This window comes from Daucus carota, chromosome 7 (genome assembly GCF_001625215.2).
Source record: "Daucus carota subsp. sativus chromosome 7, DH1 v3.0, whole genome shotgun sequence".
Classification (NCBI taxonomy): domain Eukaryota; kingdom Viridiplantae; phylum Streptophyta; class Magnoliopsida; order Apiales; family Apiaceae; genus Daucus; species Daucus carota.
Genome location: NC_030387.2, coordinates 116,320 through 143,576, shown reverse-complemented (window position 1 = coordinate 143,576; position 27,257 = coordinate 116,320). Strand labels below are relative to the sequence as shown.

The 27,257-nt window shown below is 32.6% G+C and overlaps 3 protein-coding genes and 1 long non-coding RNA gene across 5 annotated transcripts; 2 read left to right on the top strand and 2 right to left on the bottom strand.

Moving 5' to 3' along the window:
- Window positions 1-360: 360 nt before the first annotated feature.
- On the bottom strand, window positions 361-2,826 carry LOC135147715 (uncharacterized). Its single transcript, XR_010285498.1, has 3 exons — window positions 2,486-2,826; window positions 2,130-2,306; window positions 361-745 (listed from the first exon to the last, which is right to left on the bottom strand). It is a non-coding gene; the product is annotated as an uncharacterized LOC135147715 (long non-coding RNA).
- A 3,283-nt stretch (window positions 2,827-6,109) lies between these two features.
- LOC108193692 (serine carboxypeptidase-like 17) lies at window positions 6,110-10,306 on the top strand. Of its 2 annotated transcripts, none has more exons than XM_017360468.2 (13): window positions 6,110-6,372; window positions 6,496-6,644; window positions 6,974-7,170; window positions 7,281-7,383; window positions 8,039-8,076; window positions 8,505-8,606; window positions 8,675-8,761; window positions 8,860-9,015; window positions 9,189-9,260; window positions 9,417-9,562; window positions 9,682-9,795; window positions 9,906-9,960; window positions 10,042-10,306. In XM_017360468.2, exons 1-13 carry the CDS (start codon window positions 6,224-6,226, stop codon window positions 10,123-10,125), a joined length of 1,452 nt encoding a protein of 483 aa, XP_017215957.1. In that variant the 5' UTR covers window positions 6,110-6,223; the 3' UTR covers window positions 10,126-10,306. The 2 variants fall into 2 exon arrangements, with proteins under 2 accessions (XP_017215957.1, XP_017215958.1); XM_017360469.2 differs by lacking the exon at window positions 9,906-9,960 and adding an exon at window positions 9,867-9,905 and having other exon boundaries at window positions 6,130-6,372.
- Window positions 10,307-16,497: 6,191 nt separating this feature from the next.
- On the top strand, window positions 16,498-18,876 carry LOC108196906 (translationally-controlled tumor protein homolog). Its single transcript, XM_017364388.2, has 5 exons — window positions 16,498-16,649; window positions 17,832-17,905; window positions 18,091-18,219; window positions 18,309-18,466; window positions 18,583-18,876. Exons 1-5 carry the CDS (start codon window positions 16,622-16,624, stop codon window positions 18,698-18,700), a joined length of 507 nt encoding a protein of 168 aa, XP_017219877.1. The 5' UTR covers window positions 16,498-16,621; the 3' UTR covers window positions 18,701-18,876.
- Window positions 18,877-20,173: 1,297 nt separating this feature from the next.
- On the bottom strand, window positions 20,174-26,827 carry LOC108196782 (ubiquitin-like-specific protease ESD4). The gene is made up of 9 exons (XM_017364216.2): window positions 25,819-26,827; window positions 25,664-25,743; window positions 25,483-25,576; window positions 25,239-25,337; window positions 23,769-23,861; window positions 23,571-23,690; window positions 22,999-23,102; window positions 22,746-22,818; window positions 20,174-20,546 (listed from the first exon to the last, which is right to left on the bottom strand). The coding sequence occupies exons 1-9, from the start codon at window positions 26,596-26,598 to the stop codon at window positions 20,484-20,486; spliced, it is 1,506 nt and encodes a 501-aa protein (XP_017219705.1). The 5' UTR covers window positions 26,599-26,827; the 3' UTR covers window positions 20,174-20,483.
- Between the last annotated feature and the right edge of the window lie 430 nt (window positions 26,828-27,257).

The following is a 27,257-nucleotide window of genomic DNA, read 5'->3' as shown; positions in this document are numbered from 1 at the left end:
GGTTGCTTCTTTCACTCCCTTTTCTGTCGTTCATACCATATCTTTTCAGCTTGGAATCTCTTTACACTAGCATTTCTGCCAGAATCATATATACACCTGAGTTTAAAGATTCTAACTTGAGAACATTCTTCCCTGCAATTTTACCCACCTCTAGATTATTGTGTATTCTACATGCTCCAAGTAAAGCTCTCCAAACACTAGATGGAACTTCAACCCCATCAGCTCTCTTTTGAATGGTTATCGAAGTGTACAGATTTTTTCTACCTCATAAAGGAGGAAAAGTATTACAATTATATCAGATTCATGAATTTTTTCAAGCGAATACCTTTGGTAGGCCTAAAACAAAAATAACTAACTTGTAATCAAATAAACAAAAATCATATAATTAGCAAAACAAAAATACTACATAAGTTCTTGCGAGTTGAGTACTTGAAAGGAAATCTAATGTTTCTCGGCCAAAATAATCCCATCAATGATGAAGAAATGGAAGCATCAGAGCATTTGACATATAGTTCAGTTTTTAGCAACAGGGAAAGCTGATACAATATTGTTTCCGACACGATAGCACTTGATGTTCGCCGAGAAAGGTCCAAACTCCTCACAATATTGTTCTCATTGCCCATGTAGAAACACAATTTGTAGCTATTTCAAATTCTAGGCTAACTCCAACCAGTGTGCTGGACACTGACCTCATCACGACATTCCATCCGAACTTAATTGTCAGCAACTGAGTCTCCGAATCTGACTGCAATGCGAGGCACATGATAACAAATTTAGTCAGACTGATTGAAAGACAAAAAGCAGTATCCTAAAACTCACACAAGTACATAAAAGCTTGGAGTGTCTAATGGTGCTGCAAGTTTAATACAGCTAGTTAGTTGTAACTATTGCAAAAGAGTTCCTTATAAAATATAAACTGACAAAGGTCCCTTATCTTTCATAGGGCCGATTCTGAACTCAGGAATTATCAGTATCAGATAAGATGGCAAGCTCGACTTTCTAATGCTTGTACCTAGTTCACATGGCTCTGGCATCAGCATGGTATAATATATATTGTCTAATGGGATTCAACGTTTGCTTCAAACCTAGGAGTATTATATTAAGTATTAACCAATCGCATACATAAGTTGACATACTAGAGCTAAAGATCTTTAACCTGCCCCCAAGACAAAGACATCCATGACGAAGGCTTGCCTCGTTAGGATGAAAATTACCGAGAAACTCACTTACATTAGAAAATTAACATCAAGTTAAGCCGATCAAGTTTGCTCTTGATGTTTATATATACACTGATATCCAGCTCCAGTATCAGTAGTAGCTAATGATTTGGTAAACCTCACAATTTTTTTCGCACTAGGTTTGCCAAAGCAAAAAGTAGAACCATCATCTCTATATTTAATTTGCTATATCCTTTTCTCGAATATTAAATTCACTTCTATGATCATGGCAAGTGTTTATCCAAAAATGTACAAGGTTGTAAATTAAGTGAAGTTACGGCCACTAAAGTAGGCATTACTTTAAGTAAAAAATAACAAATTATGCAATCAATTGAACAGAATTCACTCAATTGAAAATTGAGGTCATTGTATATTACCAATTCATAATCTACCCCAAAAAGAGACAAAGATTAAGCTTATAAACAAAACCAAGCAAGTCCTACTATGATTTACAAGGGATACCCATAATCTAAGGATTAAAGATCCCATTCTGTCGAAGACCATGAGTTTGATCCTTTTGAATATTAACAGCTTGTATGGTTGGCAGAAGAAGCAAGAATATAAGATAAATAGAAAATATACTTAGTAGCAAATGGCCGTTCCTGCACAAATTCTTTTTCTTTAGGTCTAGTTATACACTGGTTTCTCTGACTTGCCACTTAAATCACATCTGATCACCTACCAAAACCAAACAACAATAGCCACAATGCAGCTCAAGACTTTGTCAACAAACTTGACATATAAGGTCCTGTAGCCCACATTATTATTTAATTTACTGGCCTAAGCTCATACAAGTATAAAATAGAAAGAATCACCATAAACAATAAAATTGACCCAACTCATAAAAAAAATCAGAAATGAACAAACAAACACTATTTAAGAGGAGAAAAAATTACAAGAATATGAGCATACCCATTCGAAGTAAATAAAAATACCCGCCACAGTAATATGAGAATCATCATTCTTGGACTTATTAACCTGATCAAAACTCCCCGGAACTAAGCCCTTTGTATTGTTTTGCAAAGAGAACATGCCATTTGCACCACCTTAACAGCCACATCCCAGAAACTAAGCCCTTATTTCTTCATCCTTTTTCAACGCAAAAAATATCAAAATCCTAAAAATAATAAACATAATCGACCCAAATAATGAGAGGGGAATCAGAGTCGGAGGAGTGGAAGTCAGTGAACGCCGTTGAAACTACATCAAAATCCTAAACATAATAAACATAATCGACCCAAAAATGAGGGGGAAAATCAGAATCTAACCTTGAATAAATTGGCATCGACAAAATTGTAGGAGTGGAAGTCAGGGAACGCCGTTGAAATGACTTGATTAACGTAATCATCGTAGGAGTAGGAGCAACACCGGAAGCGAAATATGTTAGCTTTGAGGTGTGGAGCTGAAGCTAAATACTTAGAGTTTCAGCCTTTACAAATATGTAACTGAAGTAGTAAAGTTAGAGTAACTTTTCGATTTCTGCCTGGAATTTCAAAATTCCAGAATTAACTAACACTGAAATCCTATCATTTGAGAGAAAATAGACATGGGAGTCTAGGAATTGAGAAAATGTAAAAGAGGAGATTTGAGAGGCTACACGTCATCCTCTTTGGGATCCTTCTTTATATAAATATAAAGATTGCCTTGACAAATTAATCAGAATATTTGCACAACGGTTTGTCTTACGCTCGAATTAGCAACTGCTTAGCAGCTTGGACCATGGAGTCTATGTTGGGTTTCAAGGCATAAACACAGCGGAAACAATAATTTAAAACGTGAAAAATTCAAAACTTTCGAATCCGTCGCAGAATCCATGCGATAAATGATATTTAATACGTAGTTTGTATGTTTATATTGAGAAACTTTATGAATTAGATGTCAAATTAAGGGACTAACTTCAATCAATCACCATGTTCCTGCCAACAAACAATTTACGCTTCAAACGTATCTATGTGAAAGCTTGAATGGAGGTGGTCTACTAGTATCAAAACACGAATTGTTCTTCTTCTCTCTCTCACACACAACTATGGTTACTAGGAATCAGAATTTTATCAAATAAAAATTATTACCCTTTAGCTAGTTATGATGATGTTTATATAGAAGAAACCTAAAACAATCCTAATTTAGAGTTTTTAGTGAAATTTGAAATTCTATTCCTATTATAACTAGCTTTCTAACCCGTGCAAAGCACGGGTTGTTTTAAATAGTTTTTTCAATATTTTTTATATTTCTTTGTTCATCTTTTTAAATTAAGATTATTTATATTATAAAAAAAATTTAATTTTGATATTTAATTTTTCTGACATAGTGACATTTAATAAAAAAAAATCGAATGAACCTAGCGAAAAAGCAGTGAACACTTTGGTGAGGAATGAAACTTCGTGTTTGTTTTTCTTGAAACCTCGTGTTCCTTTTTTGATGCGTCGTCTTCTACAAGTTACACACTAGCTTGTGTTCTTGACTTTAGTGTCACTATACTTCTAATCAATAAGATGTGATCATCAGTCAACAAAACACACTAGTCTTAATGTATTATCATCGTCCCATAATAACAATACTCGGTTAGGGATATTTAAGAATATCAATACTATTATTATAATCTCATTTCTAAGTCACGTACTTACAGATATAAAATTCATATTATATTCCAAGGACATTTATTAATCTAACATTTATATCGCGGTAAATAAAGATATAATAAATTATAAAAGAGATAATTAATTAATAGAATAATATTATTAATAATCATATGTCATTAAACAGAAAATTATAATCTAGTGTTGTCTCTAGGGCATACACACTAACAATCTACACTGTTCTTTGTCTTATCCTTCTTTTCATCATATTTGTTAATATCTGATGTAAGTTACAAGTTTCAATTGTAGACTTGCCAATTATATTTTAGAGAAAATAAATCTCTAGAAACAATACTGGCAGTTTACTTGTTTGCTCTATTATAGCTGACACAATATTTGAATATTCAAATATTCAATTTCACCGATTAGCAAAAGATTTTGTATAAACCATAAGACAAAGTGATATTTTACCAGAAAATTAAAAGTAAAAGAACTAAAACATAGCCTAAACATATTGAGGACATAACCGAAAGAAATTCTTTGGTTTAAACCTCCAAACAATAATCAAATCCTTATCCATTTATTCTACTAATTTTCATTCAAAATAAAGCCAAGACGACAATTAGCTTAGAAAATACTAAAATATAATTGACATTAATCATAATAAAAGTTACCAGAACGACACATATTCGTCCACTGGCGACATATTATACATAACTAGAAACGGTCCAAAAGGCCATCAAATATGGCACTCCCTGAGGGCACAATAATGATAACACCAGCCATAAAAAAATATAGGTCTGTTTGTCGAAGCTTTTTTTAAATTTTTGATATTATAAGTCAAAACATCTTATTAGTACCATTTGTGTAAATATAAGTCGGAATCTGAAAAGTTGAAAATTCTAACATTTTTCAGTGACTTATTTTTATAAAAATGTATAAGACAACAATAAAAGATACAAATTTATAATGTTTTATTATCATATTATTATTTTTATACTCGATAAGTTATAAATACCAAAAACTAACAAAACACATAAATTTAAAAGTTATTTTTTACTACTAAATAACTTACCACATATAAATAATAACCACTTCCTTGAGTTAATCCCATGACCCCATAATTTAACAAATAGATTTTATTTCTCCAAAAGCAAGCCTAAGATTAAGTGGATGTTTGGCAGCGGTACTTCTAGGCTTTTAAGCCCGAAAGCCCGCTCCTCTCTAGTTTGATGCATGTTTGGCAAAGTTTTTAAAGCACTTAATTAAGGGGTAAAAAGCTCACGAAAGAAGCTACAAATCGTAGCTTTTATTTGATCCAGCTTATTTCTATCGGCTCTTTTCCAACACAAAATGATGATATATGTTAAGTTTTTATTATTTTCTGACTAACTTATAAGTTAAGTTATCCAAACACTTAAAAACTTATAAGTCTTCGTATCCAAACACTTCTGATAACTTATAAGTCCAAACCAACTTATAACTTTAAATCCACTTCTTTATTTTAAGCAATAAGTCACTTCTTTTAAGCTCAGCCAAACGGCCCCTAAGTAAATGAAAGTTACTCTATCCCAAGGTAGTGATCAGTGAATGCATATATAGTTATTTCTGATGTTTCGCTTATTATGTTTCTTCATCATTGCAGGTCTGGACCATCTGGGATCTGAATTAATGACCCTCTAGTTTTAGGTGCAGTTGTAGTTAATGGTATCGCAGTGTAGTAATGCTAGTAGTTAGCAATTCCTCTACAACTATACATACTAATTTGTATTGTTTGCAGTTTTGAATGGTAGGTAGATTCTTGATATTTTGTTTGAGTAGTAGCTGAGCCATTTTCGTCCTAAATAAACGTGGGTGTCATATTTCGATTCTAGCTTTGACGGGCAGCAAATTGAAGTTGCCGTCAGGGATTGGGGTTCTAGAAAGTTACTGTAAATTGTCTAGGGGTGCGGGTATATATATTACTCATATACAGCAACCAGCTGAGCCACATTAAAAAGTTTCTAAAGGCATGCATCGTCCATAAATTCAGTAGTGTCATCAGATTAATATTTGTTATTTTTAATTTTGAAAAGTGAAATAAGGTTTTGGTACTGCAGAAGAAAATTAGCTAAACTATATGATTAGATCTCAAAGTTTTTAAAAATATAAATTCAGAGACCCAATAATGCAAATTCCACTTTTTGTATAAAAACATATATAAAAATAATTATAAAATTATAAAAGTAATATAAGTGAGAATAAACTAAAAAAATTGAGAATATGGGTTGCAATGCCCATAGTTATTTTCTTCAATACCAAAACCTCACCCACGGTTGAACTAATAATTGCATGTCCATATCCACTCTGTCTATATAAACTGCACTGAAGAAGCAGCTAATTAATTTGCTGAGTAATTGATCAATCACACAAACAATACAGATTTATAATATGCCCAAGTTTATGGAGAAGACCACTTTTACGTGGATTTTGCTTCTTCTTCTTGTGCCGGAAAACCTCTTCAACCCTGCTCTTTCGCAGGCAGTTGTCGAAACTCTACCGGGATTTCCCGGCAAACTGCCTTTCAAACTTGAAACTGGGTGCATGCATTTTCACTCTTTCTCTTTAGTTTAATTCCTCGTGCAATTTTAATTAGCATCTGGAAGCTGTATCTTAAAAACTGAGAATATTAATAATGTCATGCATGTTATTGTTTGTGACAGGTACCTAGGGTTAGGAAAGAACGATGAAGATCTGCAGTTATTCTACTACTTCGTGGAATCAGAGCGTAATCCCAAACACGATCCTATCATAATTTGGATCAATGGTGGTCCGGGCTGTTCTGCTCTATGGCCCTTCTTTTATCAGATCGGTACAACCCTAGTTCATAAATACTCTATATAACTACCCCAAAATTTGAGTTTCCACTTGGGCTGTCATTCAAAACTTCTTTTCCGGGTCATAATTATTCAGAAAAAATAATCTTAAAACTATATTTTAGTACGTGTCCCTCAGTGGTGTATATACAATTGAGGAGAGTATTATAACAATGAAGTGATTAAATCAGAAAAAATTAAAAATTAATCACAACGTCGTACATGAATAAATCAAATATCAGAATGGTTTAGGCTTTGATTAAAAAAGAAAAAAAGATGCTGCTGATTTGCTTACTAGCTAACTGGTTTTGCATGGTCTTTGTAGGTCCACTTCAGTTCGACTATGCAAATGTAATTGATGGATTACCTCAATTAGAGATAAATCCATACGCATGGACAAAGGTGGCTAGCGTCATATTTGTGGATGCATCGGGTGCTGGATTCTCCTACGCCACAACTGAGGAGGCTTACAAAACTAGTGATACTGCAACAGCAGCGTCCCTAGATCAGTTCCTCAGGAAGGTCAGAAATATTAATGCATTTTTAACATTTTAATCCCAATTGGCCGGCCGGATAACAAGCTAGTATATATGAATTATTATTATTTTACATATGTATAAATATTCTTGCAGTGGCTTGTGAGGCATCCACAGTACCTCAGCAATCCGGTATACATTGCGGGTGTTTCATACGCTGGCTTAATTATTCCCGTCCTAGTTCAAGATTTGATTAATGGTATCAGCTTTAGTTTACTCCATCAGCTGCAAATTAATATTTAAATTATAATGTTATAAGTTTGTACACTACTAAACACTTTTTTTTTCTTTTTTTTATTAACTTCTCATTCTTCACTACAAAAAGTAATATTAATAGTCTATTATTATTATAGTATAATATGATCCTACTAAACACTCATCCCAACAACTCGGGATTTAACTCGTTGGTGTCAAATATTAGGTGGTCTGTGGACTTTTGTTGCCCATTTTAGGAGAATTGGTCATGTAACATTAATCAAAGCCAGGTTTGTGTTGTAAAATAGACCGAGGAGCATGACCATGTCCATTGTGCCTTAAAGACGTAGAGAGATCAGATATAACCATATGTTTTAGTTTCAGCAAGTAGGAATATGTGGCTGAGATCTGAGAAAGTACAATCCTTGTCGGGCTAAACTACTCCTAATAGCTTTTTAGTAGTGATGTTTTTTGTGTATATGATGTTAATCAACATGTGCTAAGAGGCTGATATAAGGTTAGGAAACAATGTTAAGGCAGGTTGAAAGTGATACATCTTTCTGGGTTTCTTACATTTTCTCTGCAGCCTCTCTATCTTGCTGCATGTTCAAATATTTTCTTCTCTTGTTATCAACTATGTTTGTGTTTGTATGATTTAGGTAACGAAGCTGGCTCTTCTCCCAAAGTAAATATTAAAGTGAGTAATTCTCACTTAGCAGATGATAAAAATTGTTTGCTGCTGTATGCTTTCTCTATTCCCAGCGAAAAGTGAACATGTGGGACATATGATTGGGCTTGACACACATTTTAAAATTCATATAAAATTTATTTTATTATTTTTTAACTTTTTCCTTCTAATAAAAATTTATTATTTAAACTTTTATTCGGAAACAAAAAATATATAAATGTATGTTATAGAATTATATATATACATTCCTTAAAATGTGTGTTAACTCTTTATAAGGAATGTGGAGGAGTACACATTTTGTAGAACTTGATTTGGCTTCTTTTTTTTCTAGGCATTTATTTTGTTTATCGAAATTAAAATGAGCAAATTCTAAAAGATTACAACACAATTTGTTTTGAACTTACAAGTGAAATCTTGAATGTGGAAATTGTACGTAGGGATACATGGGCGGGAATCCTCTGACAGATATAGAAACTGACTTCAATTCAAGGATACCATATGCATATCAGTTTGCACTTCTCTCGCAGGAACTGTATGAGGTAACTTCTAAATCTTAACTAGTTCAGTTTTTCTCTCAAAAGTTGATTCAATCATGATTATTTTGCAGTCGGCAGAGTTGCATTGTGATGGTGATTTCGCAAACGTCAACCCCACCAACGGATTGTGCCAAAATTCTCTTGCATTAGTTGATGAGGTTAGCATGCGCCAAAAGTGTAAATCAATTACATATATAGATTAACAGTTTTTGTGTCACTCATATGTTTTTTTTTTTTAACTTTTTTATATATTCAGTGCCTGAAGAATATAAATGAACATCAAATATTAGAACCTATGTGTGAGTCAGAGATGACATCGAAGAAGAGGATGCTACTTCAAATGTCTGATAGCCCGGATAAAAAACTTGTAAAATCTCTCCGTTTATCTCGTCCCCCGGAATCATGGTGTCGAGTAATCTCTCTTTCTCTCCCTCTCCCTCGCTTACCCTCCCTCCCTCCCTCTCTCCCTACCTTTCATGTATTTTAACAATAATTTAATTCTCTCTCTCTAGCTCTCTCTCCCTCGCTCACCCTCCCCTCCCTTTCATGTATTTCAACAATAATTTAATTTTATATACTTGTTAGGGTGACAATTATGACTACGCTCCTCTTTGGGCCTCTGACAAAACAGTACAGAAAGCTCTTCATGTTCGCGAGGTAAGATCTCTGATATGCTGTTCATCAATAACAACTCTTATCCTCATGCTATGTATAAAATTCATCTTGAATATCTAGCTTAATTATTTAATTTTATATTATTATGTGAGACACTATATAATATTCTGCATATATTTACTCTCTGCATCGCTGCAGGGAACGATAAAAGAATGGCTCCTTTGTAACGACGACCACTATGAACTAGGAAGAAACAATACAGATACCTTTCTCTACGACATTACCAGCAGTATCGCCTACCATCGTAACCTAACTCAAAAACATTGTCGAGCTCTGATATTCAGGCAATTCTCCTTTGATCACAACTTATAATTACAATTTAATGCAGTATATATAATTGAAATTATACACAAATGTAATTTACTGACAAAGGGATATATACAATTATGCAAAATGAATACAGCGGCGATCACGATCTTGTTTTCCCGTATGTTGGAACACAAAATTGGATACATGGCATGGAATTACCTATGACTAAGCCCTGGGCTCCGTGGTTTGTCAATAAACAAGTAGCAGGGTATGTGTTGTACGTCTTAATTATATATATATAAAGTTGAAATCACAACTAATTAAACTTGTTAATAACAGCCGACCGATCGATCTCTGAAATGAATAATGTATCTGCAGGTACACAGAAATATTTTCATATAAAGACTACTCCTTGACATTTGCTACTGTCAAGGTAATTCATAATTATATATAAATGGACTAGTATTAATATTGCATCAAGTAATTAAATGATTTACATGTATTTTGTATTCAGGGCGCAGGTCATGCATCCCCGGAATACAAACCAGAAGAATGTTTATCCATGCTGGATAGGTGGCTCAGTAATGATTTTATGTGATTCTTGTGCTTCTACTTTCATATATATGATTTAGTTAGATTAAATAAAATCATCATGCTGCTGCTTCTGGGTCTTACCCTTCCTCTATACACAGCTTATTATACTGCTATTATTGTTCAAAGATATATAGACGACACGTACACTCCTGGAAATTTATATATAATTTTATTCATCGGGATTATATATCTTCTTATTATTATGATGATGAAATTCGATAATGTTGTACTCTAGCTAGCCAGATAATGGACTACTCTACTCAATGATAATGTCTTGATACTTCATCAAGTAAACATGTACGAAACTAGAAGAGTAAAATATCGCCCAATAGTTTGGGGAAGCTTATGCTTTCTGCTTCACCGGATGGGAGGATAATTCATTCATCTTCTCCTTCCGATTTTATCCTCTAGAAAACTTATATATATTCGAATACAAATTTTCTTGTATCAGGTGATTCTATCCTTCCTGATATCAAGAGTAAATATCATCTGCACGTGGGTTTCGTCCCGTGAGAAACAATCTGTATCTTTTAAGTATTTGCTAAGTGAAATTCTTTTGCAATGATATATTATAAAAATCAAACAGTAAAATACCAAAATTTGATAATGATCGTACGTGATATTATGAAAAAGACTTTGATATTAATCACGATGTTGCGTTAACAGAACTATACCGTTAACAAAATTATTTATTTTAATTATTAAAACATAAATAATTTAATTTTTGAAACAACTCTATAACTTCAAATAATTAAGGACAAATATATATCCGAATTTATATTAATACAAAATTTAATTCAAAATATCCTTCAAAAGAGAGAGAAGGTAAAAACTGATGGTTATAACATAATGATGACAAACTCCCGATAATGATGTCATTAACACGTTACACGCAACATAACATTTATCTTTTAGACTTCTTAGATAAATGTAAATTATAAAAGAGTAATTTACACTTCGCTTCCAATAAATTTAAGCGCTTTTTTGATTTGATATCAAACAATATTTTTTTTCAATATGCACCCGAATATTTAGAAAGCGCTTAGATATACACCCTTTTGACTATCTTCCGTTGATCATTAAAATTAACGGTTGCGGAGTTTACACTTTACACCCCAAAAGTTTAAGCGTTGTTTTATGAATCTATCACTATCCAAGGTGGTGTTTGTTTCCGGCTTAAAAGTCGGGTTTCTGATTTATAAGTTAGAAACACTTATTTGTACTGTTTGTGTAAAAAGTCAATAAGCACTTAAAAAAAGCTAGGAATGCTAGCTTTTGTTTCAGGGGTTCTGCTTATTTCCCAAACACTTTAATCACTTATAAGTCTTAACTTGTTTCTAACTTCTACTCCACTTTTTTATTTTAAGCCAGAAGCACTTATTTTAAACTCATCCAAACGGCCCCTAAAATCCAGCAATAGCTTGATTACTTTCGCAACAAGGCTTAATAAGAGGAAACAAGCAAAGGCCACACAACCTCATACAGAACCAGCATTTTAGCTACCCCAGGACCAGCATTACACTCTTCACGATTTTCAAGGCGGATAGCACCTGGTGAAGCCTGAGACAAGCCCAAAAACACAGCTAAAGTGAAGAGTGAATTGACGTTAACAAGATCATCTAGTGTTTTAATATGAGCTTCTTCACTCCTCTCTTTCTCTGCTTTTTTATGTTCATCACTCACTTGTGCATCACCCCGACTCACCTTTCCACCCATTTGCAATACAAAACGAAGAACACAATCACTTTACTTTAAGAACACATTTGCTATATTTACTAGAGTTAATTACACTTTGTAACCCCTAAGTTTGCTCCAAACGCAGTTTGGTACTTGAACTTTAAAACGTGGCAATATGCACCCTACACTTAACATTCTCGTGCGAGTTGTAACTCCTAGTCACTATTCCGTCCAAATCTGCCGTTAACTTTAACTGTTTGAGAGATAGCAGTGTGTATATTAGTTTCTAACAGCTACTTTACCCCTGTGATCCCTCAAAGTTTATGTATTACTCCCTCTGTCCCATTTAATTCTATACGTTTCTTTTTAACTGCTCGACACGCATTTCAATGCTCTTATAAAATATAGTTCCATAACTTTTTTTTGAGATTTTCTTTTTCTGTATAAAAATATAACATCCAAACTTTAATACAGAAAAGAAAAATTTTAAAAACAAATTGCACAACTACATTTTGCAGGAGCATTAAAGTCCGTGCCGCGTCCCCGTCCTCCAATGTATACAACTCAGGGGGACGGAGGGAGTATATTTTAAAATTATTTCTGAACACACACAACGATGTAAAAAAATTAAAATAATTTTAAAAATATGTATTTATTTTTTAAAATTTTAAAATAAGTTACATCGTTTATGTAAAAAAAATAAATTTTCAGATTCTAAATCTAAATACATATTTTAAAAATTATTTTAATTTTTTTTACAACGTTGTGTGTGTTTAGAAATAATTTTAAAATATAATACATAATTTTTGAGGACCACAGGGGGCAAAGTAGCTGTTAGAAACTAATATACACACTGTTATCTTTCAAACAGTTAAAGTTAACTCCAGATTTGGACGGAATAGTGACTAGAGATTACAACTTGCATATTGCCACATTTTAAAGTTCAGATACTAAACTGCGTTTGGAGCAAATCTAGAGATTACAAAGTGTAATTAACTCTATATATTAATACTGTACCAAGAAATGTACTTTTGTTTTGGTTATATTCGAACTTGACATGCCTGATGTACATACATGCCAGATAGGTAGCTCTCAAGTAAGACAATATAAAGATAAAGACTAGCGGTGATCCGACCAAAAAGACTCGCAATTATTAAAAAATGCTTATAACTTATCGGGTGCAAAATGTAAACCCGCAGCTATTAATTTTAACGGTCAACTTGACGGAAGATGGTCAAAGAGGTGGATATATAAGCGTTTTTTAAACATTCGGGTGCGTATTGAAAAGAAGTATTGTTTGAAATCAAAAAAGCGCTTAAACTTCAACGTGCAACGTGTAAATTACTCATTATAAAATTTAACTTTTACTAAAGATTAAAGACCTTACAAATTAATTGTGATGTATTTTTTACATCGAAATTATAAACATATTGATTTTACTAAAACAAAACATATTATTTTGTAATAAATTCATATCATAATATGTATTTGACAATAATTTTTCTAGAAAAAATCAAAATTTAATAGGATCAAATGTCAATGCATAAAAAGTTTTACATCTAAATTACAAGGTCGCGCTCAAGAGAGAACCAATGTTTGAAATAGAACCATAGAACCACTAAGGTTCTGCTGCAGAACTCTATATTTTTCATAAATTTTCAGGATCCAAATAGAAATACATGTTTTTTTGCATCGTTGTGTGTATTCAAAACTAATTTTAAAATATAATACATAAATAAGACATTTTTTCACTTAAAATTCGGCTGCAGAACCCTAACTAATACTTTTTTTTCATTTGAAGTTCTGATGACGAATCCTAACTAATACTAGAAATAAGATGGTGGTTCTAAAGGTTCTCTCCCTAATGGTTCTCCCTGGAACATGACCCCTAAATTACAATATTGTTTATAAATATATATTATGAAGATGAGAAAAATCTCTCATGTCGAAAAACAAATTCCACCTCTAGGTTTCGAAAGACTTTAGTTTTTAGATATTTTTTGTTTAATTTACTTACTTTTGTTTGTTTTGTTTGGATACAATCGATAAAGGATTGGAAAAGTTAAAGATCGTATTCAATCACTATTCTACGATACTTCTAATAATAATACTTGCTCAGTTGATAAGAAGAAATTCTCAGAAGAAAATTATAGCTTCTTGTAAAAACGATAATTGAAGAAAATTCTCAGTTGATAATTAAAGATGATTTTCAGATAGAGGGCAAAATTGACTGGGGAATAGCCAGGATATATACGTAATCAGCTCCCAGCTAGGATTGACAATTTTATTATACCTGATGGATACACGATCTGTTTCGATCCATTTAGAGTTTTTCAAATCCGAGTTTTTGGATTTGGATCCGCATTTCAGACCCAAAAGAGTTTGGATCTAGATGTGGATCTTGAGTATACCGAACCGATACTCGACCCGAAATCCGAAATCCGCTCAAAACTCGATCCAAAGCAAAATAATCCGACAACTTATGCATATATATAATACACATATATTATGAATTATTAAATAAATTAATATCCTATATAATTTTATAGAGTCAACTTCTATGAAGTCCTCGTTTCATTGGAGTCTTGGAGTCCACATATGTTTTGCAAATAAAATATAACTTAAAATATCGTGTAAAACGTGTTATCTTGCAAAACATGTTTCACAAGTAGCATTATTTCAATAAAATTTTACGAATATCATAAATTTACAAGTACAACATGTATGTTATGCAATATGAACATATATCTTTTATAAACTAAGCAGGTTTTATAAAATAATGATTTTACAGTATTCTACTTGTAAAATGTATTGGATATACAAGATTTTCGAGAAATTAGCGATGTTTGTAAAACATCATTTGAAAAATACTATGTTTTATTATATTTTAAGCTATAAATTACTTGCTGAACATATGTGGCCTCCAAAACTCTAATAAATTGAGGACTCCATAAAACCATTATAACAAGAATACATGACTATAAATCCCTTTTATATCTTCTTGATTAGCTCCTCAAAACCCTAAAGAAAATCCTCTCTCAACCTTTCTTTTTCTAGCCTCCTCCAGGGCTTCCATCGGTTTTCACCGGTAGAAAACCCCAAATCAGTTATTTTCTTTGCTTTATTCTTGTTTTTCAATAATACGCCTCCCAAGGTAAGGATTTCTATCTTTCGAGATTGTCTTTTTTTTTTGATAAAATCTTTTTTTGGGTGAGATTTGTTCCCAATTTATTTGGGTTTTGTTTATTCTCTCCTTGTGAGAGCCTGGTGTGTTTTTTGGTGTGTTTTGGTGTGATTCGATATCCCGGATGTTAGATCTGCCGGATTTTCAAGGGTTTGATTCAGTGATAAAGATTAATATGGGATTGCAATTACGATCGATAGCTCAAATTGGTTAAACACACGCAACAAAATTTAAAAGTGATCAATAACACTAGTTCTCTCTAGTCTCTCTCTTGTCGTAGCCGCTTGGGGCTTCCATCGGGTTCCACCGGTGGAAAGCCCCAAATCAGTTAATTATTTTGTCTTATTCTTAATTTTTGAATAATACTGTTTCTCAAGAATCGTTGCCTCTCTTCCAAGCGGGTGGGTTTTAGTCCGATTTCTCTTATTTTTGTGGTTCCGCTCCAGATCTATTCTCGGGAGAATTCTTAGATGTAAAACCATCGGAGATTTCGCTGTCTTTCTACTCTATTTCAAGTGGACGGATTTTCAGTCAGATTTCTCTTGTTTCTGTGGTTCCACTTCAAATCTAAGGTTGTTTTCTCTCCCTGGTGAAAACTTTGTTTTTTGCTTCTTAATTGTAAGCGGGGTTTTGATTTGGTGATGAAAGTTTGTATGGAATCGTAGTTCTAATCGATAGCTCAAACGATAGCTTTATCAGGGCATGATGAAGAGGGTATCAATAATTCAACGAAAATGCATGAAGCGGGTATCAATAATTCAACGAAAATGCATGAAGCGGGTACTTGTATTTGTATATACATTTTCTTCAAAATATCATCTAAATGTCTCTCTATGAGAACAAGCGATCGCAATTTACTGTTTGTTCGACTCGATCATTGGTGTAGATGTCGTATGACTTTTTATTATTAAATTAACACCCTTGTTTCAAAAAAAAGTTAAACACACGTAAACACCAATATTGAGTCGCATCCCTGACGTATATGTAGGAATGTCAAAACCTCTTTGCACCAACCCTTCAACCCTTTGTTAGCTACTATTTTTATATTCTTATCATTAGAAAAACATGTAACATACCATATTGTTACAATAATATATATTTACTTATTTTTAACTAATTATAAAATCCGAATTAAACTTGAACCCGAACCAAAATCCAAAAATACATGATCGATCAGATTTAGATATTGATTTTCAATATTCGGATTCAAACTGAATCAAAACTTATAAAGGATTGGATTTGGATCATACAAAACCCGAACCGATCCAACCCATTGTCATCCCCGTATCCGACAAGAATTTTTTAAAAAAAGGAGGAAAGACGAACCGGTCCAACCCATTGTCATCTCCCCGACAAGAATTAAAAAAAAAAAAAGGAGGAAAGAGAGTGGAACAAAAAACATACATGTACGAGCAAGAGCCAAGATTCCCGAAAACAGGCCGTAAGAATGATGATTGGGCCGAAAGGATGAAACAAACAGGGCCTAAAACAAGAAACTCTGTCTGGGCTTTCAATAGAATAATAAAATAATATTCGCGAGGCAGCCTAACCCTGTTGTGGTGCCTATATATATTTGCGTCAAGCTTCCGCAAACATCCCCTTCCGCTATCACTTTTGTCCTCCGAGAGAAGCTCTAATCATGTTGGTCTATCAAGATTTGCTTAGTGGTAAAATCCCTTTTCTTTTTCTTTTTTTAAATCTTTCATGCTTGTGGCTGCTTATTATATGTGTGTATTTATGCGTTTTGCTGTTGTTTTTGGATAAAGTTGTTGAATTTAACTTAGTTTCATGGATTTAGATCTGGGTTTGGTTTGTTGTGATTTAAATTTATATCTAGGTTAAGGTTCTTGCAATCTTGTTTTATGAATTGTTGTTTAGATCGATCTGATTTATTTGGGTTTTGTAAAGTATTGGTGCATATTATATTCTTGTGTGTAGAGAAACTTTGCAGAGTCTGTTAATGGGCTGTTTTTGTAGATGAATAAAGTTAGGATCTTTCTTGTAAAAACTTGGAACTGGGAGTTTTTGATAGGGAATTAGCATATATATTGCTTCTTTTTCTCCCGTTTTCAGTTTCACTTTAATCTTTTTTGGGTTGAATATAATTTTAGGTTGTAGTTTTGAGAAAAGTATGCTGGTGTGTGGACAAAATAATCTTAATTTTATTTTAAATAGGTGCTTTTGGAATTGTATTATGAGTATTGACAGGGCCGGTTCTGAGAGCAAGCCGCTTATGCTAACGAATGGGACAACAAAAATAATAAAATTTTAGGGGTACATATTTTTATTTTTCTTTTAGAAGAGCACCGGACCTGCTTGTAAATACTTTGATAGATTACTTATTTGGTTAGTCTAATAAAAATAGATCAATGTCTGTTCTTATCTTTTTCTTATTATTATTGGGCACAAAAAATTTCTGCTTGGGGGCTTTAGATCTCTCAGGACTGGCCTTGAGTATTGAGATATAAATTGATGGAAATAAGTCTCTTTATTTTAAGTTGGGTAAATTAGAGATCGGCTGATACATGTGTGATTCATTATTTGGGATGGGGGGAAATTATACATGAAGAAGTTCATTCTTTTGCAGGATGTTCTATTTATATGCTTACATTATTTCTGTACTAAAAACACTTGATGTTTATTGATATGCTCTTTGGTAAAGTCAAATTAGTGTGTGGTGTGTACAACAGAAGTCTTGAAGAATCTTCTTAAGAAAAAATATTTGGCTCTTGTAATTAACTCTCTAATTTGTTTCATGATTGAGAGCTAAAATGGCAAAGCTTCTGTTATTAGTGGTCTGTAGTATAATAAAGACTAATTGTAGAATCAATTGAACATTGGTATCACAGGTGATGAGCTTCTCTCAGACTCGTTCCCGTACAAGGAAACTGAAAATGGATGCCTATGGGAAGTTGAAGGAAAGGTTAGTATTTCATGCATGTTGGTGCATCGTCTCCTTTTACTGTGGAACACCTCGTTTACATATTGTTATTGCCAGATAACTGATTCTTATTTAAGGGGTAGTGAGATTATCTGCGAGTTTTGTTTACTGTAGTGCTAGTGCACACCTTATTGAATTGATTATGCTAATTTTATGGCTTGTTGTAGTGGGTTGTGCAAGGAGCAGTTGATGTGAACATTGGTGCAAACCCTTCTGCTGAAGGTGGTGAAGAAGATGAGGGTGTTGATGATCAAGCGCAGAAGGTGGTAGACATTGTTGACACTTTCAGGCTTCAGGTGAGTTGAACAGTAGCAATTAGTAGCTTTGCAAATGTAATGTTTTTAGACATGGAAGTTCTAGACCTCTGAATATCTTTTTGATGCAGGAGCAACCACCTTTTGACAAGAAGCAGTTTGTTGCATACATTAAGAAGTACATCAAACTGTTGACACCCAAGCTCGAGGGTGAAAAACAAGAGGAATTCAAGAAGGGTATTGAGGCAGCAACCAAGTTCCTGCTAGGAAAGCTCAAGGACCTCCAATTGTAAGTAGAATAACCTTGGACTAAATTGGTCAATTATGTATTATGGTTGTCTATCTAGTCGTGTATTAAATATCCACATCATTTGTAAATTACTGGATATGTTTAATATTTTGCAGTTTTGTCGGGGAGAGCATGCACGATGACGGGTCCATGGTATTTGCCTACTACAAGGATGGTGCAACTGATCCAACCTTTTTATATTTTGGCCATGGATTGAAGGAGGTCAAGTGTTGAAAACATGCTTTGGCATTGCTAGAGCCTTTCATTAATTTAAGTTATCAGCCAACTATCTGCCTTTATATTTATATTATGCCAGACATTGAGTTATGTTCCTATAATTTCGTGCTTTCCGGATTCACAAGAATTGTTATCAAAGATTGTTCAAGAAAAAAAAAACTTGATGTGTTTCATTTTGTTTGTGATATGGTATTGGATGTTCTTAGAATCTGAAATCCAATCTAGATTCCCTGATCCCATATCCCATTTACAAAGTTTTCAGCAATGTGCATTGTTCATTCCTGCTGAAACCATTCTTGCTACAATTAGCAGGAAACAAACGTTCTTGCTACTGATTTCAGGTTGACATCGAAACATTATTCAGGTAACAAGAAAGTGATATTAGTTCAGGTAGTGAAAAAAATGACCTCAGTTATTTGGTTCGCTTCAACTAGTTGCATTATGTATTTACAAACATTGCACCTGTACTGCACATCTAGATTCATCTGTAAGTGGCAATGTTTTTATTACCTGGCTGTTTTTATGGAACTTGAATACTTGATAACCTTTCATAGTATAATATCGTATAATCAATTAATCAACCTTTCCCAGCATATATCGTCTAATCATTTAATCAATGAATATTCATGAAGTACTTTGGAATATGTTCAAATGAATGTGCACCCGTATTAGTTTCTTTTGTTGCAATTTGACGACACAAATATGTGGACTTGGCAACTTTTTTATTTTTTTGTAAATTTTTGTAATATTTTAACCTGTAAGATATTAATATATTTATTTATAATACTTCATGAGGCAGGATTTACTTTTCAATTTTTCACTGGGGTGATGTAAATTTGGATTCATTTTCACTTAGATAATACTTACATCAATATTCTTTTTCAACGGCATCAAATTTTTAGTGGGTTGATTTTCACTTAAATAATACTTACATCGATATTCTTTTTCAATGGCATCAAATTCTTGCCACAGTATTAGATTTGACGTATATGGTATTTTTAAATATGATATTCTCGTGTACCATGTGGTTTGACGTATTGGATACTTTCATGTCTTTCGTGATTTTTGTGTTATTTGGGGTGAAACCTGTATACTTGTTTATATATCAAACTCATATCAAATTCAAAACATGCCAAATATCAAAAAACATGTCAGAATATTTTTTATATCAGTCTCATATGCATTTAATATAAATATTAATAAAACTTAATTAAATTATATTTTAGAAATACATTTTAATCTATTATTTTATGAAATATATATTAAATTCTCATATTAGCATACAATTTGGATGAATTTGCAGATTTATGTATAATATATATATATATGTAGATATATTTATTACATAAGCATATACTTATTTAAATATAAATTTACATCTTGTACATCCCTGTACCTTCGCATAAATGAAATAAAAACTCATGTCTATTTTTCTTTGTTTGTATACTTTCATATTCAATGTACCAATAATTGTAATCTGAATACTAACTTTTCATGTCATTTTCATATACCAATTGTCAGATCCTTATCATACAACTCAAAATCACCATTATGAATTGTTTCAACAATTACAGTCTTCAAAAAGTATTTAGCATATACCCTTAGATACACAAACCAAAAACAACCAGCGCAAAGAAAAGCAGCCTATCACTGAGTCATTTTGACTAGATGGACAGAACCCATTTGCAGGGAACATAAAGAAGCAAGATATGGTCAGAAACTATATATCTTCAGTTAGCTTTTAATCTCAAAATCCTTTTGGCAGTTCCTCATAAGATATTCAGTCAGCTTTTAATCGCAAAATCTCTTTAGCAGTTCTCCTTCGAAAATATGGCATGTGCTCCTGTAAGACAATACAATATTAAGGGTATCCAAGTACAAAAGAAACAAAAGAATTTAGGAGAAAGAGAAACCACTGGCTTTCTAACAGAACAAATTAAAGAAAGACTGATTAATCAAGAGGGGTAACTGATAAGGCCTCAATACCCTGTTTGGGGATTAGCAGTTAGCGGATTGAAATAGATGTTTTGACTAGCAGATTGAATTAGTTGTTTCTTGTAAAACTGTTTGGTAAATAGCTGTTTAATTAGCTTTTATGACACATACCAAAACCTCTAACCCAAAAAGCTCCTCAAAGTAACTTTTTGAAAATTAGTTTTTGAGCCTAAGCCTCTATTTCAATCCGCTAACTATCAAACACTAACGTTAGCGGATTGAAATGATCAAACCTCTAAAACACCCGAAACCTTTAATTTTAGGGTGTTGCTAAATACAGTTCAATATTACTTTGTGCAGTTCAAGCAATTCGCATAGATTACAAATATAACCTCAGCTCATTGAATGTATAAAACCATATTTAATAGGTGTTGTTGATTACGAGATGTTTACTTCTGACGTAATAATATACATTTTGGGTAGATGCATATTTATACGGTAGTACAACCCTAATTTGTAAACATCAAACACTTTCTTACTTTTTTAATTTTAAATATTAAAATGTTTAGATTTTAATTGTAAAGCATGTGTTCTTTTCAAAAATGTATTATATAATATGATTATCATATTTTCAATAATCTATTAATTTTGCATATTTAATATTATGAATTAATATAATTATTGACTATTAAAATTCTTAATACAAGTATTTTTTATTGTGACTGAAATATTATATCAAACACTAGTGTTAAATTTTTAATATTTTAAGGTATTGGGATTTTAGCCATCCAAGCCTAATGGTTATAGTTTCAAAATTTTAAGTTGTTTTGGTTAAATGAGAATGTACAAAATAAAAAAAATTAAACACATCGATGAAAAATAAATTAAAGACGTCGATAAAATTATATATAAAGTCAAATAAAAATTATATGAATAAATATTATTTATATGAATTATCCTTCTACATTCTTCATACATATTAAAGGTTATACGCCAACTAAAGATTATATTATAAAAAAATCAAATATAGCCTTGTACAACTGTAAAATTTTAAATTGTTTAGATTAAAGTTGTGAATGATTTTTTTTTTAACAAAAACTAGTAAAAATAAAATCGACAAGATTGATAACAAATCAATCTATTTATTAATAAGATGTTATCTTAACAAAACAATGAAATTTATAAGTTCTTTTTATATACTAAAGATAGAATATGTATCATCCGATCTACTAATTAATAAGTAAATAATTAGTAGACACAGTGACATGAATCTATTAAGATTAGAATAAATAAAAAGAATGTATGTATTAAATAATATTCACGCATTAGTTAATTGTTGAAAAAAGATTTAAATATAATATTAGTTAGTGCATGAATGTAGTGATTGTATACATTAACCCTGTTCACGTGCACAAAAAACTAGGGCTGACTTTGTTTGTATACTAGTATTACACAGAAGTTTAGGAAGGATAAATTTGTAATCTCAGGGAACTGCACAAAGTAATTCTGAACTGTATTTAGCAATTATGTAATTTTACCCCAGACCTCGAACTTCTAAAGGGATCCACAACATAACCAAGCTCTTAAAATCAGTAATCAGTTCCAAATGCCACAAACCTAGTGAACATCACAACCCTGATTCTTTTAAGTAATTTCTAGAATTATCCTCATGACATGGCAGGTTTTTTTTCTTTTGTCTATAATAGCTAATCTGGCTTAAAACAAAACATTTATGCACCTATAAATCACCTAGCACACTTACTGACAGAAAGTCCAAAAACCAATTAGCCTACTTTTAGTTGGACAGACTTTTGAAAGCATCAAGTCGGAGAACCCATCTTAAAGCCACCTTCTCCCACTAGGAAGATATAAGGGATTATAATGCAGATGTTGTGTTGTAATTAAGTTTAGGATTTCCCTTGATATCTTCTTATGTTCCTGATATCTCTAAATTTCAATACAGGCACAAAACTTCATATCCAGGACTCTTATGCGTGACAGTCAAACAGTAACCTTTTTCATCAAAATTAAATGAAAACAATTTAAGCAGCATAAGCACAAAGATGCATTAGGAAGGAAAACATGTAAAAGACATCACTCAGCATACCTGGTTGAAACAGAGTCCCACATCTCTGCTATAGAAATCTGAATATTTGATCATGAACACGCCACAGTCATAACTATTTAGGAATATTCAAAACAATTCATTTAATTAAAAAATTGTTGATTTCCACCAGAAAAATGAATTATAATAAATCAGAGGCGGACAAGCCAGCAAGATAAGATGTGTCTCAACACCTATTACGCTGTACTCCGAGCAATGGAGAATATATACAAAATGGTAACTAAAAAACACGCACCCATTCTGCTGCTCAGGAAGGTCCTCCACAAATTCTTGCTTCCAGGAACTAACATCAATATCTTTCCCACTCTTGTCCTTCACCTCATCAACGAAATATCTAGCCTAAAAATCAATGACAACTAGGTTATATATTCACACTATAGACAAAATTATACTTAAAGAATTCACTGGAGAGGACAAGTAGAAAAAACAAATGATTTACTGAACCTTGATGTCACTTGTATTAAAAAGTAAAAGTTGACCCCTATACCCTTCATGAGGAATACCTCCCATATAAACATGTCTCTTGTTAAGCAAAAAATGAAAATTTTAACTTGTACAATCTTGTCCATCTATTTTTATTATATCACACAGGCCTTCTATTCCTTTTTAACGTCGACTTCGACCTTTAGGGATCTCTCTAAAATATCAACATCCTAGGATAGGAAAAACTGAAGGTTGTGCATTGTGCAATAAAGAGTTCAGCTTTCCTGAAAACCAGCAAAGCTTCCCCAAATCTTGATCCAACTTGGTGCATTCAATTAGCCCTTTGTGAAAGTTATACAGAAAAAGGAAGACAACTCTACTTACCAGCATTGCCATCACTTGCTTGTCTCGTCCTCTAAGTGAATCAAGATATTGGAACTTTTCATCTTTCTTGTTGATAACGGCTAAGCACCAATGTATTTCTTTGTGGATAGGGATGAATATCTGGATGAAAAAAAGATGAAAACAAACAAGTAAATCTCACATTCCAGAAAGCACCTCATAAAATATTACAGGACTTACTTTGTCACACTCAAAAAGGCAGTATCCTAACTTCCTTTGTGTAGTCCATCTTCTAACTGATTTGTAATCGTAGCCACTTCTCCCGCCTACTAACTACAGAAAACCAAGCCAAAGGATTAACCTTTACTGATCAGCTTGCATTCTTCCACCAGTTTTTCTCATTACACCAGAAAAAATAAATTTTAGACCAGACATTTTGCACATAAACGCTGATGCAGCATTAAAACCAATCCAATAATAATGTCCAGGAACAATATAACAGGAAAGATCCATCAAACACGAGTTACCTAACTTAATTCCTGTTTGGTATGTTCCAAACAGAAGTCTTTTAACGACTTTCAGTTGTAGGCAAAGGTTTAAGAGTTTAATCATCTGCATCTCTTTCCAACATTGTTAAAAGTGACAAGCTGGTACACGGTCAGTTCGAGCTGTTTTATGTGACAGAACAAGTTGGCAATAGGCAACATTCCCATTCTCCCTCCCATCTCAAAATAATACTCCTGTTTTGAGTTATTCAAATTGAACACAATTCGACCAAGAATTACACATTATATAATTAAGAAATTTTTAAAAATTATATCATTAGAAAGTATATCATCCACTTTAAAATGTTGAGTTTTTTTGATACACAAAAATATTTTTTATGTTTCAGTCAAAATTTAGTCAGTTTGACCACGGAAAATTCAAATAGGACTATCATTTTGAGATGGAGTATTAAACAATGTTTATGGTGTCAGAATGGCCAATTCTTACTGTTTATGGGGTATTAGTTTTAAGTCCCACCTTCGATATGTAGATTCTACTCCACCTCATACCTTCGTCTTTAAAACTTTTACTTTATGGTAAGATGGATTATGGCCTGAAACTTTAGGTAAAAAAAGAGTAAAATTTCTTTAAGTTAGAATTTATGCATTTATTGTTCATCTCCACTTCCTTGCACATTGATGTAAAATTTTGTTATATATATTTTATGCCAGTACATGCGACTCAGTTTCAGCCAAAGCCACTAGATTCATCACCAGTACAATTGGTTTGAGCATTTCAGATATGTTGTAGCAAACCCAAGGAAAAAAACTAAAATATTAGTGTGTGTGATTCCCCCGAGGAAAAAAACTAAACAAAATATTAGTGTGTGCAATTCCCCACAAGGAAAAAAATTAAGCAAAATATTAGTGTGTGCAAGTCCCCCCAAGGAAAAAAACTAAACAAAATATTAGTGTGTGCAATTCCCCAAAGAAAAAAATTTAAGCAAAATATTAGTGTGTGCAATTCCCAAGGTGTTTTACCAACAATCTTCAACACAGAACATAACCATGGTTGCATGGAATATATTTCCTTAGTCCATAATATATTTGGGAATTTATAGGCTACTTTTAATAATTAAATTTGGACAAAGGAGTCTTGACAAATAGAGATTGAAAGAAAAAAGCAAAGATTAAGATTCGCAACATACAAAATTAATGATCAAACCTTTTTGTAGAAGAATGTGTTAAAAAAGTGGCATTTCAAGAACTTCCGGGGATCCCTCAGTTCCCTCTCTTTCAGCAACACAAGATACAGGTTAATAACCTAAAAAGCAATAGAAAAAAAATAAGCATCACAAGATTGCTTATAGAAAAAAAATAAGCATCACAAGATTGCTTACTTATCTATTCATTTAATAAAATTGCTTTTAAATAAATTCACATTACAAGACAACAGAGAAAGTAATCACCTCATCATTTAACCATGCACAAGGCTTTAAACACTGAAGTAGCTCTCCAGTGATCTCGATATTAGACTCCTGATGAGTGACCAAAAGCCTCCTCCTGCAAAAATGGAAACTTTAGCGGTAATACTCAAGAATACCCTTGCAGTAATACAATGACATAAAATAGAAGTGAGCTTAGTTATACCTTTTGGCATTAGAAAGAGCAGTAGAAACTTCATTCTCTTCTTCCTGAGTAAGAGGCACAAAAAGCATTCTATCTACATCCTGAAATATGCCATATAAAACATTATTACAACGTACAAACTTTCACTTCTTAAAACAACAGATCAGATAAATCACCTTGACCGGTTTCTTTGCAGGGCGGAGGAATTGCAACATAGACAGTTTTTTATTGCAAAAGTCGATCATAGAACCTATAAATCCAAGATTTTCATTCCGTTTCTCAACCGACTTTTTCAATTTTTCAAGTGAAGGTTTCTCCAACTCCTCCCTTCTCTCCACCATCTCCAAACTCTTCTCTCCATCCACCTTCAAATTCCCACCAATCATATCATCCGAAATGACAGACGAACACGACGGCTGACAATTGGCTCCCTCAACATCCCTGTCCATTTCAACCACCTCATCACACTCCCACAACTTCCCTTTCCCCCTATCAACAACTTCAACTTCTTTACAATCATCTGTATCTATCACCTCAACTTCTTCGACATCAAAAACCTCTTTACCCTCCAACCCACCATACTTAAATTCATCTGTATCAACCACCTTCAAACCATGTTTCCCCGCACAAAACCTAAAAGTACTAAAAGCTTCTTTCTTGGTACTCATATAATTCACATAGTTTCTACCAACACCCTTCAAGAAGCTGAATCTCCTAGCTCTACAAGGAGCATGAACCGGTCTCCTGAACCGGGTTTTTTTCTCAGGGTATTCAAGAACCCTAGAAGCTGTACTTCTCAAAACAACAGGCCTATCTTGACTCAAATCTGGAGTGTTGGGTGCAAATTTTGGCCTTTTAAAAACATGGGTCTCACTAAAAAGTGATGAATCTAACTTGTGATTGAAAGTTGTGGGGGTTGCATCACGCTTTTTGGGGTTGATTTCAAGAGCACCCATTTGAATTATGTAGCAATATTTGAATAGATAGAAACCTAAAGCCAAGAACAACTGAACATTCTTGTATTATTTGCTATGTATACGTGTTTGTGTTATGGATTTAGAAATAAGAAAAGAAGGATTTGCAGGTTTTTGAAAAATCAAGAGCTGCGTAAATCGCTCAATTCAACTTGTACGGATGGTAACAGGAACAAGTGCGCCCAAATTATTTCATCACAATGTGTTTCGCTGTCTTTCTAAATCACAATCCCAGCAATAAGTTAAATTTTAAATTTTAATATGAAAACTCAAAAATGCTAATTTTTTTACCAATTTATTTTTATCATCAAAATTTCAGTTCATAGAAAAGTATATAATTATTTTAAACTTAATGTATTATTTATAATTTTATATTACTAATTTATATCTTAATAAATTGTAAATGTATATAGATATATTCAAATATTTATTTTATTTTTCACTTTCAAATAAAAAAATAACGTATTTCAAATATTGACCATATTTTGATAGTTATGAATTTGTGTTTTTTGAAGATAATGAAAATATGAAAATCTTAATTTTATATACAAGAGTTAAATATAAAAATACTTAATTATTAATTAAATATACTTAAAATAGCTAGTAAAAAGGTGCTTCTATATTACGTATGCTATTTAAAA